Source organism: Pelophylax lessonae (assembly GCF_965119305.1).
Source record: "Pelophylax lessonae genome assembly, chromosome: 1".
In the NCBI taxonomy this organism is placed as follows: domain Eukaryota; kingdom Metazoa; phylum Chordata; class Amphibia; order Anura; family Ranidae; genus Pelophylax; species Pelophylax lessonae.
Genome location: NC_138768.1, coordinates 757,145,910 through 757,158,536, shown reverse-complemented (window position 1 = coordinate 757,158,536; position 12,627 = coordinate 757,145,910). Strand labels below are relative to the sequence as shown.

Sequence of the window (12,627 nt, the reverse complement as noted above, 5' to 3'; positions counted from 1 at the left end):
GAAAAAGTCTAATTTTCTCTTTGTATTTCTTCCTTTGTGTAAAATCCCTGGGGTTCCTGCCTGTCCCTCTGCTTTCCTATTAAAAACTGATCACACTAAGCAGGAAAGGACAACGTTGCCAGTTCTCTAGCTGTGCTAGGAACTCAGCCTGACCTCCTCCAATGATGAGACTTGTTCTGACACCCCCCCCCCCCCACCAGACACAGCCATTCACTGGGTAGATCAGTGCTCGGCTGCTTCTACTCCCCCCAGCTAAAAACAGAGGGAATGTGAACAAAAGGTATTTATATTGTTTTTTTTATATCTATACACAAATGTTTTGCCTTTGATTTCTATTTCAAGCTAAATGGGTTGTTTTGATCCTTTACCATCACTTTAATACCATAAATAATGCCATGTTTTTATATTTTTAATCCAGGAGTATATAATAAGTTCGGAAATCCTAGAGAAATGCTTAAATAATGCTTTACAATTCAGCTAAACCCTTTGGATTTTAGTAGACTAAAATTATTTTAGTCAACTAAAATCTATTGGAGATTTTAGTCGACTAAAATGTAGGAGATTTTAGTTGACTAAAATATGACTAAAACTAAAACAATTCAGATGACTAAAATATAGAACTTTAGTCAAAAAGCTATGACTAACATTAAATCGAAATCGGACTTCAAAATTAACACTGTGGTCAACCTAAATATCACTTATTTATGGGTACTTTAGAGTTTAATTAAATTTGTTATCTAGTATTTCTTAAAAGTCCTCATGAAAATTCCTTATCGTGTCATACAACCTTGATTTTCAGTAATGTAGAATTTGCAAATAGTTGGGAATTGTGCTTCCGTAGAATGACATCTTAGGGAGAAAGGCCATATATCCAAACCAGCTCAGGGCACTTCTGGCCATGTAGTGTCCAAAAGAATCAAGACTATCACTGTTACCCTTATAGACCAATATTTAAACTCTAATGACATAGCTATTACTGTTTTCCACACATACTGATGGATTTATTCTTCATAGGTTCTACAACGAGGAACAACCAACATAATGAAAAAGAGCTCAATAATATCAAAAGTGTTCTGCCTGTCTTTGCTTATGACATTCCTCTTTCTGCCCAGGACCTTTGGTAACATATGCACTGGATCCCAACCGCACATTAATCCATCTTTGGTCCCTCATCTGGATTTACGTCAGTGCAATATTCGCAACCTTCAAGAAAGTGATTTCAAATTACACACCAATTTACAGACAGTGGATCTCTCTCATAACCTTCTAGAAGAGATAGACTTTTCAGTGTTCAAGTTTAATACCATTCTAGAGCATCTAGATATCTCACACAACAGACTACGCATTATTAACTGTAGCTCATTACAATTTATTAAAGGCATAAAACATCTAAATATGCCCTACAATAATTTTGAAACAATGGATCTTTGCAAGGAATTTGGAAACTTGACAAAGTTGGAACACCTTGGAATGAGTAGTAAAAGGCTTAAAAGAAATGATTTTGCAAATATTGCACTCCAGGAATTTAAAAGTGTGTTTCTGGCACTTGAAGAATTGCAAGAATATAATGTTGGTAGTCTAAGGCTACTGAGGACTGAGAAGATACATATCATTTTACCTCAAATTATCTCCATCTCCATTTTAGTACTGTATGATGCCCTTAACTCCAAAACAACTCTGGAAATCTCTCAGATTAGTTGTATACAGTGCCCTGTGGAGAACATTGATTTTATTGTCGAAAACTCAAACATTCCAACTTTAATTCTTAGCAATATTACGATGCCATGGAGTGCCATGAGTAGGTTTCTGGAAGGTTTGTGGAGGTCCTCAGTTAAACATCTCTTCATTTATGGGTTCACAATCATAAAAGATTTTGAGTATGAATCCATTAATGTCTCGAAAGGTTCAATAGAATCTTTACACATTGAAAATGTTATGTCTCTAGTGTTTGAATTTTATGAGCATCCGTTGCCCATTTTTTCAGAAATGTTTGTTAGCAATTTGACTCTATCCAATGCAGATCTTACGTACTTCTTTTGTCCAAAATTACCTAGCATTTTCCAGTTTCTAAACTTTGCAAACAACGGAATTACTGATGGTATTTTTCAACAATGCAGATCTCTTCCAGTTTTGCAGTATCTTAACTTACACAATAACAGATTAGAGAGGCTTCGGAGCTTGAGTTCAATGACTTCAACTATGGATTCTCTGCTGCATCTAGATGTGAGCTTTAATTCTCTGTACTATGACCAGAATGAACACTGTGAATGGTCAGAAAGTCTGGTCTTCCTAAATCTGTCTAGAAATAAGCTAACAGATTCAGTTTTTAAATGTCTGCCAAATAATGTTGAAATACTGGATCTTTCCCGAAACCAGATAAAAAGTATTTCTAAAGACATTAAATTGTTAAGCGCATTAAAAGAAATAAATCTTGCATTAAACCAGCTAAACAATATCCCAGACTGTAGACACATAAGCAAGAATTTGAGAGTCCTAAACATAGATAACAATGTTATATTCTCTCCATCGAGTGAATTCTTCCTCAGCTGTCGAAATGTAAAGACAGTGAGAGCTATAAACAATAAATTTGTTTGTAATTGTGAAATGCGGGCATTTGTTAGAGCTATCCAGGAGTTTAAAGGAGAAATGGTGGGGTGGCCATCATCCTATAATTGTGAACTTCCTGAAGAATTTAGAGGAATCATTCTTAATGACTTCCATCTTTCTGAAGTATCATGTAATGTATATCTTTTAGTAGGCATTGCTGTAGGTTCAGTATTAATTGTGGTATTTCTCATAATTTTTACATGCAAATATTTTGATTTACCTTGGTATTTGAGAATGATTTTCCAATGGCTGAGAAGAAAATATAGGGTACGGCAGGTTAATGTAGCAGAGATCCAGAAAAGCAAACATTTTCATGCCTTTGTTTCATATAGCCAAAAAGACAGTGACTGGGTAATAAACTTTTTGATGCCAAACCTTGAAAAAGATGATAGCTCAATAAGAATTTGTCTCCATGAAAGAGACTTCATCCCAGGCAAAGCGATTGTTGAAAATATCATCTGCTGCATAGAAAAAAGCTTCAAGTCTATCTTTGTCCTTTCTCCAAATTTTCTTCAAAGTGAATGGTGTCATTATGAATTATACTTTGCACAGCATTCATTTTTAGGCAAGAATTCAGACAGCCTAATACTTATTTTACTAGAATCTATACCCCAATATCTTATTCCTGACAAATACAGTAGATTAAAAGCACTAATGAAGGAAAGGACTTACATGGAGTGGCCAAAGGAGAAAGCCAAACAAGGCCTTTTTTGGGCTAACCTCAAGGGAGCAATTCAAATAGACCTTCCTGTTCCAGAAGGGGAGTTATTTGAAGAGGAGACGGAACTTCACAACCATAGAGAGTAATGGACATAACGTGGAATGCACCCTATGTGAAGGATTGCTGTAACAATAAATAAGACCGTTTGGCCAAATAATTGCCTATATTTCTGCCAGCGTTAAAAAGACTAAATTATATTTTGTTACGATAATGAAGAATAAAACCTACCTGTACATATTTCTGAATTGTAATGGCATTCTTATAAACTGTGTTTTGGAAGCCTCAGAGCACTAAAAACTTAACGGTGACCAGGCGTATCTGTATAAAATTATGTGGTTACCATAAAAAAAATCATCCTGAAGAGCAATAAGATCAGATAGAAGCCATATTGCATACTTCTCATGAAAGAGATACAGTAGTCACACTATCCATACTGGAAAATTATGTGGTGTGGTGTCGACCTTTGGAAGGGGGATTTCAGTGCACTGGTTTCTTTTTATTTCTTTTTTTTTATTGACTTTATAGAAATGTCACCAAATAAAATTGTATTTATTTCTATGCATTGAAATGCAGGCAGAGACAGAGACCTGCGGTCAGTGGCGGCCCGTGCATAGGGGGCGCCAGGGCGCCGCCCCCCTACCCCTAAAAAAAAGAAAAAAAAAATGACAAAGCGAACAAATAAAGTTTTACAAAAAAAAAATCGGGTTCGCCGGCCTCTGTAATGGAAGTGGTGTCTGGGGGGGGGGGGGGGGGTTACGTCCCAGAAGAGGCGCCGATCGGCAGCCTTCTGGGGGCGTAACCCGATCGCAAGTCTTTGCGATTGGACACCCCCGCTTTCTGATATCCTGGCTGTGATTGGTCCAGTCTCCAGCCTGGACCAATCATCATCCTGGACATCCGATCCCTGACGTCACATTGGGGGCGGTGCCGGTGCGTGAGTCAGTCACTCACCGTCACCACCGCTCGGAGGACGAGGGAGAAGCCGCTCACCTTCCCGCCGCCGCCACCGCAGAGAGGACGGACTGGATCGAGGAGGGAAGAACCCGCCGCCGCCGCCAGGTAAGTGCATTAAATTGAAGGGAGCATGCACGCTGGTCTCTGCATTGATTGGGGGACAATGCTGTCGGCACTCTGCATTTATTGGGGTACAATGCTGTGGGCACTCTGCATTTATTGGGGTACAATGCTGTGGGCACTCTGCAATCATTGGGGTACAATGCTGTGGGCACTCTGCATTTATTGGGGTACAATGCTGTGGGCACTCTGCATTTATTGGGGTACAATGCTGTGGCACTCTGCAATCATTGGGGTACAATTCTGTGGCACTCTGCAATCATTGGGGTACAATGCTGTGGCACTCTGCATTTATTGGGGTACAATGCTGTGGGCACTCTGCATTTATTGGGGTACAATGCTGTGGCACTCTGCAATCATTGGGGTACAATGCTGTGGGCACTCTGAATTTATTGGGGTACAATGCTGTGGGCACTCTGCATTTATTGGGGTACAATGCTGTGTCACTCTGCAATCATTGGGGTACAATTCTGTGGCACTCTGCAATCATTGGGGTACAATGCTGTGGGCACTCTGCAATCATTGGGGTACAATTCTGTGGCGCTCTGCAATCATTGGGGTACAATGCTGTGGGCACTCTGCAATCATTGGGGTACAATGCTGTGGGCACTCTGCAATCATTGGGGTACAATTCTGTGGCACTCTGCAATCATTGGGGTACAATGCTGTGGGCACTCTGCAATCATTGGGGTACAATTCTGTGGCACTCTGCAATCATTGGGGTACAATTCTGTGGCACTCTGCAATCATTGGGGTACAATTCTTAGGCACTCTGCAATCATTGGGGTACAATGCTGTGGCACTCTGCAATCATTGGGGGACAATGCTGTGGGCACTCTGCAATCATTGGGGGACAATGCTGTGGGCACTCTGCAGTGATTGGGGACAATGCTGTGGCGCTCTGCAGTGATTGGGGACAATGCTGTGGCGCTCTGCATTGAAAGGGGCATGCACGCTGAACTCTGCATTGTGGGGGCACAGCACAGTGTTCATTGCATTGAAGGGGGCACAGCACAGTGTTCATTGCATTGAAGGGGGCACAGCACAGTGTTTATTGCATTGAAGGGGGCACAGCACAGTGTTTATTGCATTGAAGGGGGCACAGCACAGTGTTTATTGCATTGAAGGGGGCACAGCACAGTGTTCATTGCATTGAAGGGGGCACAGCACAGTGTTCATTGCATTGAAGGGGGCACAGCACAGTGTTTATTACATTGAAGGGGGCACAGCACAGTGTTTATTGCATTGAAGGGGGCACAGCACAGTGTTTATTGCATTGAAGGGGGCACAGCACAGTGTACATTGCATTGAAGGGGGCACAGCACAGTGTTCATTGCATTGAAGGGGGCACAGCACAGTGTTCATTGCATTGAAGGGGGCACAGCACAGTGTTCATTGCATTGAAGGGGGCACAGCACAGTGTTTATTGCATTGAAGGGGGCACAGCACAGTGTTTATTGCATTGAAGGGGGCACAGCACAGTGTTTATTGCATTGAAGGGGGCACAGCACAGTGTTTATTGCATTGAAGGGGGCACAGCACAGTGTTCATTGCATTGAAGGGGGCACAGCACAGTGTTCATTGCATTGAAGGGGGCACAGCACAGTGTTTATTACATTGAAGGGGGCACAGCACAGTGTTTATTGCATTGAAGGGGGCACAGCACAGTGTTTATTGCATTGAAGGGGGCACAGCACAGTGTACATTGCATTGAAGGGGGCACAGCACAGTGTTCATTGCATTAAAGGGGGCACAGCACAGTGTTCATTGCATTGAAGGGGGCACAGCACAGTGTTCATTGCATTGAAGGGGGCACAGCACAGTGTTCATTGCATTGAAGGGGGCACAGCACAGTGTTTATTGCATTGAAGGGGGCACAGCACAGTGTTTATTGCATTGAAGGGGGCACAGCACAGTGTTTATTGCATTGAAGGGGGCACAGCACAGTGTTCATTGCATTGAAGGGGGCACAGCACAGTGTTTATTGCATTTAAGGGGGCACAGCACACTGTTTATTGCATTGAAGGGGGCACAGCACAGTGTTCATTGCATTGAAGGGGGCACAGCACAGTGTTCATTGCATTGAAGGGGGCACAGCACAGTGTTCATTGCATTGAAGGGGGCACAGCACAGTGTTTATTGCATTGAAGGGGGCACAGCACAGTGTTTATTGCATTGAAGGGGGCACAGCACAGTGTTCATTGCATTGAAGGGGGCACAGCACAGTGTTTATTGCATTGAAGGGGTCATAGCACAGTGTTTATTGCATTGAAGGGGGCACAGCACAGTGTTCATTGCATTGAAGGGGGCACAGCACAGTGTTCATTGCATTGAAGGGGGCACAGCTTCAAAGTCACGCAATTTTTTTACTGCGTTTTTTGGCGCGAAGCAATACCTATTACATTTTTCTTTTTGCGCCCCCCCCCCCCCCCCCCCCCAAAAAAATTTTGAGCACCAGCCGCCACTGCCTGTGGTGCTGTGCAAAAAAGTGTAGACATGCTACACATGTCTGCACAACAATCTCCTGCCGCTTACATTCTAATGTGAACAGGGTCCCTTCCCCACTGCAAAGGTTAATTGCTAATTTTTAACTAGATGATGATGAATAAGGTGATGTACTTACCTTATTCCGCACTCCCTCAGCAGCTGGCACTCCCATCCACAGTCCAACACTGTGGAATATGAAAGGGTCCACAGCATTCTCTGGAATGCCTGTCCTGCAATGTATGGGGTGATGTGATCAAGCTGTGACTGGGATATTCGTCTCAACTCTCAAGAACAGGAGAGAGCCTGCTGAAGTGAGGGATAAAATAATTATATCCCCTTATTCATCGGTACCTAGGCAAAATGAGGGTTAACCCTTGCAGTGAAAAGAGGGACCCACTGCAAGAGTAATTCAGAGTTCAGTTGTAAGAGCACCAGAGTTGGCATTCTTGGCTTAGCACTGCAAAGAGCCTTTAAAGCGGATTTCCGGCCACAAAATCGACATAATCGATTTTGGGCCATCCGCTTGCTTTTGGTCACCTGCAAAAGAAATGGATAGTTACGATTTTTTTTTGTTTACTTACCTTGTTATTGAAGAAAAATATACTCACCTTTCTTCCACTTCCTCCCTCTGCGCTCGCGGCCCGCACCGTCACTTCCTCTTTGCATTGATTCCTGGGAGCTGAACGTCATCGCTCCCAGGAATCAATGCGCCTGCACCGGCCCCGACGTCAGTTCCAGTGCAGGCGCCTCATTCCCTGCTAAACAGCTTCTGGGCAGCGGGGCCTGTGCAGGCGCATTCTGGGAGAAGAGGACACGGAAGAGGACGCAGAAGAGGGTGCGCTGGCTTGAGCTGCCCACACCTGAGATGGCAGCGCTGGAGAAGAAATTTTCAAGGTAAGTATTTCTTCTAAAAGGTAAGTGCGACCCGGGACAGTACAGAGGCTATCCATTGTGGAATGTACTAGCCCTGACTGTCCCGGGGTATTTTTATTGAAAAAAAAATGTTGTGGCCGGAAATCCACTTTAAGTGCAATTTCTACTTTACATATTTACTTTCTTGCGGTTGGGGGAACTGGGATCCTGGTTTTTAGTTTAAAAGTGCACTTATCTTTTTATTTCTGTCACAGAGGTAATACATACTGTACCAGATTTACCAGTATTGACTGGACCTAAAGCGTTTCCTACCTCAACACTTCATATTCCTGATATGTGCCTGCGGTACCATATACTTGTATGAAAACGTATCCTGTTCTCTTTATATTGCTTCCTTTCTGTGTAATCGCTGGTGTTCCCGCCAGTTCCTCTGCTTTCCTATTAAAAACTGCCCACACTAAGCAGGAGAGCACACTGTGGTCAGTTCTCTAGCTGTACTGGGAACTCAGCCTGCTCTCCTCCAATGATCAGACTTGTCCTGATACACCCCCACTGCACAGCCATTTAGCTCTGCTCAGTGTGCTGCTGCTTCTCCCTCCTCCCAGGTCTTATGCAAGAATATATTATAAAGAGGGAAAAAAATGTATTTATAATGTATTTTTATATCTATACAAAAATTGTTGTCTTCCATTTCTATTTTAAACTGAATTGGTTGTTTTAAGAGGTGATCGTTTACAATTACTTTAATTATCAAGATGTTATAACATCTCAAGATGTTATGTTCTTTATAAGTATAATATTTCATTATGTCCCATGAAGCTTATCACATTCTGAGAGCTTCAAAATTACCTGTACTTAAAGGAGTTGTAAAGTCAGAAGGTTTTTTATCTTGATGCATTCTTTGTATTAGGATAAAAAAACCTTCTGGGTGTAATAGCCCCTTCAGCACCCCCTAATATTTACCTGAGGTCCTTGTCTGTGCAGCGATGTCCACAAGTCCCTTGGCCTTCCAGGATTCTCCCTCCTGATTGGCTAGGACACAGCCACGGCGCCATTGGCTCCCACGGCTGTCAATCAAAGTCAGTTAGCAAATCAGGAGAGAGAGGGTGTGGGCCGAATGGCAGCTCCGTGTCCAAATGGACACAAGAAGCTGCAGCTCGGCTTGGGTGCCCCCATAGCAAGCTGCATGCTGTGGGGGCACTCAACAGGAGGGTGGGGCCAGGAGCAGTAACAAAGGACCCGAGAAGAGGAGGATCTGGGCCACTCTGTGCAAAACCAACTGCACCGAGGAGGTAAGTATAACATGTTTATTTAAAAAAAAAAAAAAAACGAGACTTTACAATCACTTTAAATTTAAAATGAATATTATAATAACTTCACAAAGCTGAATTTTCTTGTCTTAGCATTTTATCTTTTGGATCTAGTTACACAATGATTTCTGCCTTTTTATTACAGGTTCAACTCTGGGATTACAGCCAGAGCAGTGAAACTTTCCATTTCTGCCAAAGAAGTATATTAAGAACAAGTCATCCCTGCTAAGTCATCCCTGATTTTAAAAAGCAAATCTAAAGTTTTAATCTTCCCTAAGTCATTTCCCCCCAGGTGAATAACTAGGATTTCAGGAGAAGGAAACCTTTTAACTAATCTGGAAACTGCCGGGACGAGTTCAGACCAACCCATACCCCGCTTACTGAACCAAAACACCTGGAATCTGTTCCTGTCCAATCCCAGATTCTCTGTGTAGACCCTCTTCTTTGCCCGTCGATGAGCCCAATGAATGTATGAGTTGCCAAGGATCCATATGGAGAGCTTGTGGCCTGAAATTAAATGAAAGCATTAGGGAGAATGTAAGACTTATAACTATCCGAAGTCCACCTACCAATCTTTTTCAACACCTAAACCCAATCTGGCTGCTTCTGTGGCAGCACCAATACAAAAAGAGTGGGTGGTTACTTTGTCAACACTCAACCCTAAAAACTTCAAGCACATTTTTAAAACAGATGAAAACTGATAGCGGGAAAGAGGTTTACCCGACTCGTGAATAAATAAAACCTCGCTTACAGCAGGTCTTACAGAAACAAAACTTTTAAGCAAATAAATTGGGCACACTGCAGCTTCTCTGAATTCGTGTAAAATTATCTGTTTACCCACGCCCAACTGATCCGTTTTGGAATGTGACAAGAAAATATTAACTCTAGAAGCAAAAATTTTTATATCCTGAATTCTTAAACCATAAAAACCTAACCTTCTGTCTGGAATTAGTTCCGAAATCCTAAGGGCACCGAAAAACATGACCGAAAATGCAGCTCTGAATAAACGTGCCTCGTATTTGGAAAAACACACACTATCTAAAGTCCTGCACAGAGCGACTAGTAACTCTAAAGAAATTGGTTTCCTATCATCAAACCTGAAGTGCTGCTTCTTATAGCCCTTCATAGCTTGATGCACAGAAAAGAAAGAAAAACAACCAGGATGATTTTGTAATTTACTGAAAAATGACACACCTGCCAGAAGTTTATTCACATGAGACCAGGAAAATTGTTTTTTAAAAAGAGCATTCAAAAAGGATAACACTAATATTTCAGGTAACCCCAAGGATTGCAGATGCTGTAGCCACAGCAACCAGGCTGATCGGTATCCAGCCAGTGTTGACGGGGCTAAAGATGGACCAATGTTCTCACAAATAACTTTCAAATCAAAATCCAGAGATGATCGGGGCAATGGTGTCCAGCTGTGTCTGCCTCTGGTAACAGATGAAAAAATCGTTCCATCTGGAAACTAGACAGACAATCAGCTAAAATGTTGTCTTTTCCGGGTACAAAAGAAGCTTTAAGCCATATGTTAAAACGCAAACATTTTGCTACCAGATACCGGAGCATAATAGTGACTGGAGGTGACTTAGATGATAAACAATTTATGGCGAAAAGCACACCCCTATTGTCAGTTCTCACCATTATTCTTTTATTCCTAAAATAATGGCCCCACAGTTCTAGAGCCACTATTATAGGTAACAAATCCAGCAAAACGATGTTGCGTGTGAGACCTAAAGCCCTCCATCTGTCGCACCACAGGGAAGCGCACCAGTGATTTCGCCAGATGGCGGCAAAACCCTTGGAACCCGCTGCATCCGTGTAAAGCAGAAAATCTTTGTCCAAGACGAACTGCTCTTGCCAAACTGCTGACCCATTAAAGTGAAGGAGAAATTGCAACCATACTAAAAAATCCTCCTTCATCTCCTCAGAAATTCTAACGTGAGATGATGGGGATTTAAGACCCGAAATTGCTGAATAAATTCTCCTAGAAAAATTTTTACCCATGGGAATAACTCTGGAGGCAAAGGCCAGCAAACCTAATAAAGACTGTAATTCTTTTAAACAAACTTTCTTACGCCGTATCACCCACAGTAAGGATCTGCGCAGCTTTTCAATTTTTTCTTCCGGCAACCTGAATTCCATCCGATCAGCATCTATGGTGATACCTAGAAAAACTATGCAAGAACAGTTTTTTCCCGGGCCAAGGGGACCCCGAAATGGTCACAAATTTGAATAAGAACATCCAATAATAATGCACATGTATTAGAAGAGGCGGAACCCATAAAAAGGAAGTCATCCAGGTAGTGAACCAAAAGATGAGAACCGGTAATCTGAGTTACCACCCATTCTAAGAATGTGGAAAAACTTTCAAAATAAAAACAAGATAAAGAACAGCCCATTGGGAGGCATTTGTCAAAATAAAAACGGTCTCTAAAATAAAACCCCAATGAGTTGAAAGAGTTAGGATGAATGGGTAAAAGGCGGAAAGCAGACTTTATGTCTGCTTTCGCTAACAGCGCCCCCTGTCCTGCCCAACGAAGCCTCTCCAAGGCGTCTTCAAAAGTGGCATATTGCACTGACGCCAGATTGTCATCTATGTCATCATTAAGGGAGCCATCTTTTGGGTAGGACAGGTGGTGAATCAATCTGTATGCATTTGGCTCCTTTTTTTGAACAATGCCTAAAGGTGACACCCTAAAATTTAGAAAAGGCGGTTCAAAAAATGGGCCCTCAAATCTACCCTCTTTCAATTCCCCAGCAATTTTTTCAGCCACAATGTTTTGCAGGCCAAAAACAGATTTCAAATTTCTGTGTATCACACAGCCTTTCCCTTGAAAAGGTGGCAGAATGAAGCCAAAAGTAAAACCATTAAGAGTTGTGCTTTCTCCCTGTCTGGGTATCTGAGCAGCCAGGGGAGCATTTCTGGGAGCTTCACCAGGGTGGTAGCTCCTTTGAATGCTCCCTGGCTGCTGAGTGCTTCCCATTCTTTTGAAGCACTTAAATATGGGGTGCAATCCTGAACAAAATGCACATTCGTGCTTAAATTTACACGAGCCTGGCTACTTGCACTGAGACTCGTTGAAATTGAAGCATATGCCCTTTCTAAAGGTCTGCCCACTTCCGGATTGTTGAGAGGTAATTTCTAAAGGTCTGCCCACTGCCCACTTCTAAAGGTCTGCCCACTTCCGGATTGTTGAGAGGCTGTTTGGGGAGAAAGGACCGCTGCGGTAAAAACAGATCCAACCATAAACCTACATCCTTTACCCCCCATTTCAATGATGGCTGCACTGCCAGCTTCTGCCTAAACGCTACGTCGTAGCTGAACCATGCAGCCCCACCAAAATTTTTATAAGCCTCTAAGACTATATCTATATGTTGGAACAGACCGACACTTTTATTTGGTGACTTTTCACACATGACATTTGAAAATATTAAAAAGGCTTGAAGCCAGTTATTGAAGGACTTCGTAATTGGACGCCTTCTCTCTTCCTCATCATTCTTTTTTTCAGGTTTGGAAACAAATTCCTTTGCGGAGGGTAATAGAGACAACAT

The 12,627-nt window shown here is 42.4% G+C and overlaps 2 protein-coding genes across 3 annotated transcripts in view; one reads left to right on the top strand and one right to left on the bottom strand.

Annotated features, from left to right (window-relative positions):
* The window catches only part of LOC309544438 (toll-like receptor 1), a 40,871-nt gene extending 37,358 nt beyond the window's left edge, over nucleotides 1–3,513 (top strand). For both annotated transcript variants that reach the window (XM_082243353.1, XM_082243352.1), the window contains exon 2: nucleotides 1,015–3,513. In XM_082243353.1, the coding sequence (XP_082099479.1) occupies nucleotides 1,042–3,414 (2,373 nt within the window). In that variant the 5' untranslated portion in view covers nucleotides 1,015–1,041 and the 3' untranslated portion in view covers nucleotides 3,415–3,513. The remainder of the gene's footprint in view (nucleotides 1–1,014) is intronic.
* Nucleotides 1–12,627, bottom strand: part of TLR6 (toll like receptor 6) — a 167,448-nt gene that overhangs the window by 74,110 nt on the left and 80,711 nt on the right. The window lies entirely within an intron of this gene.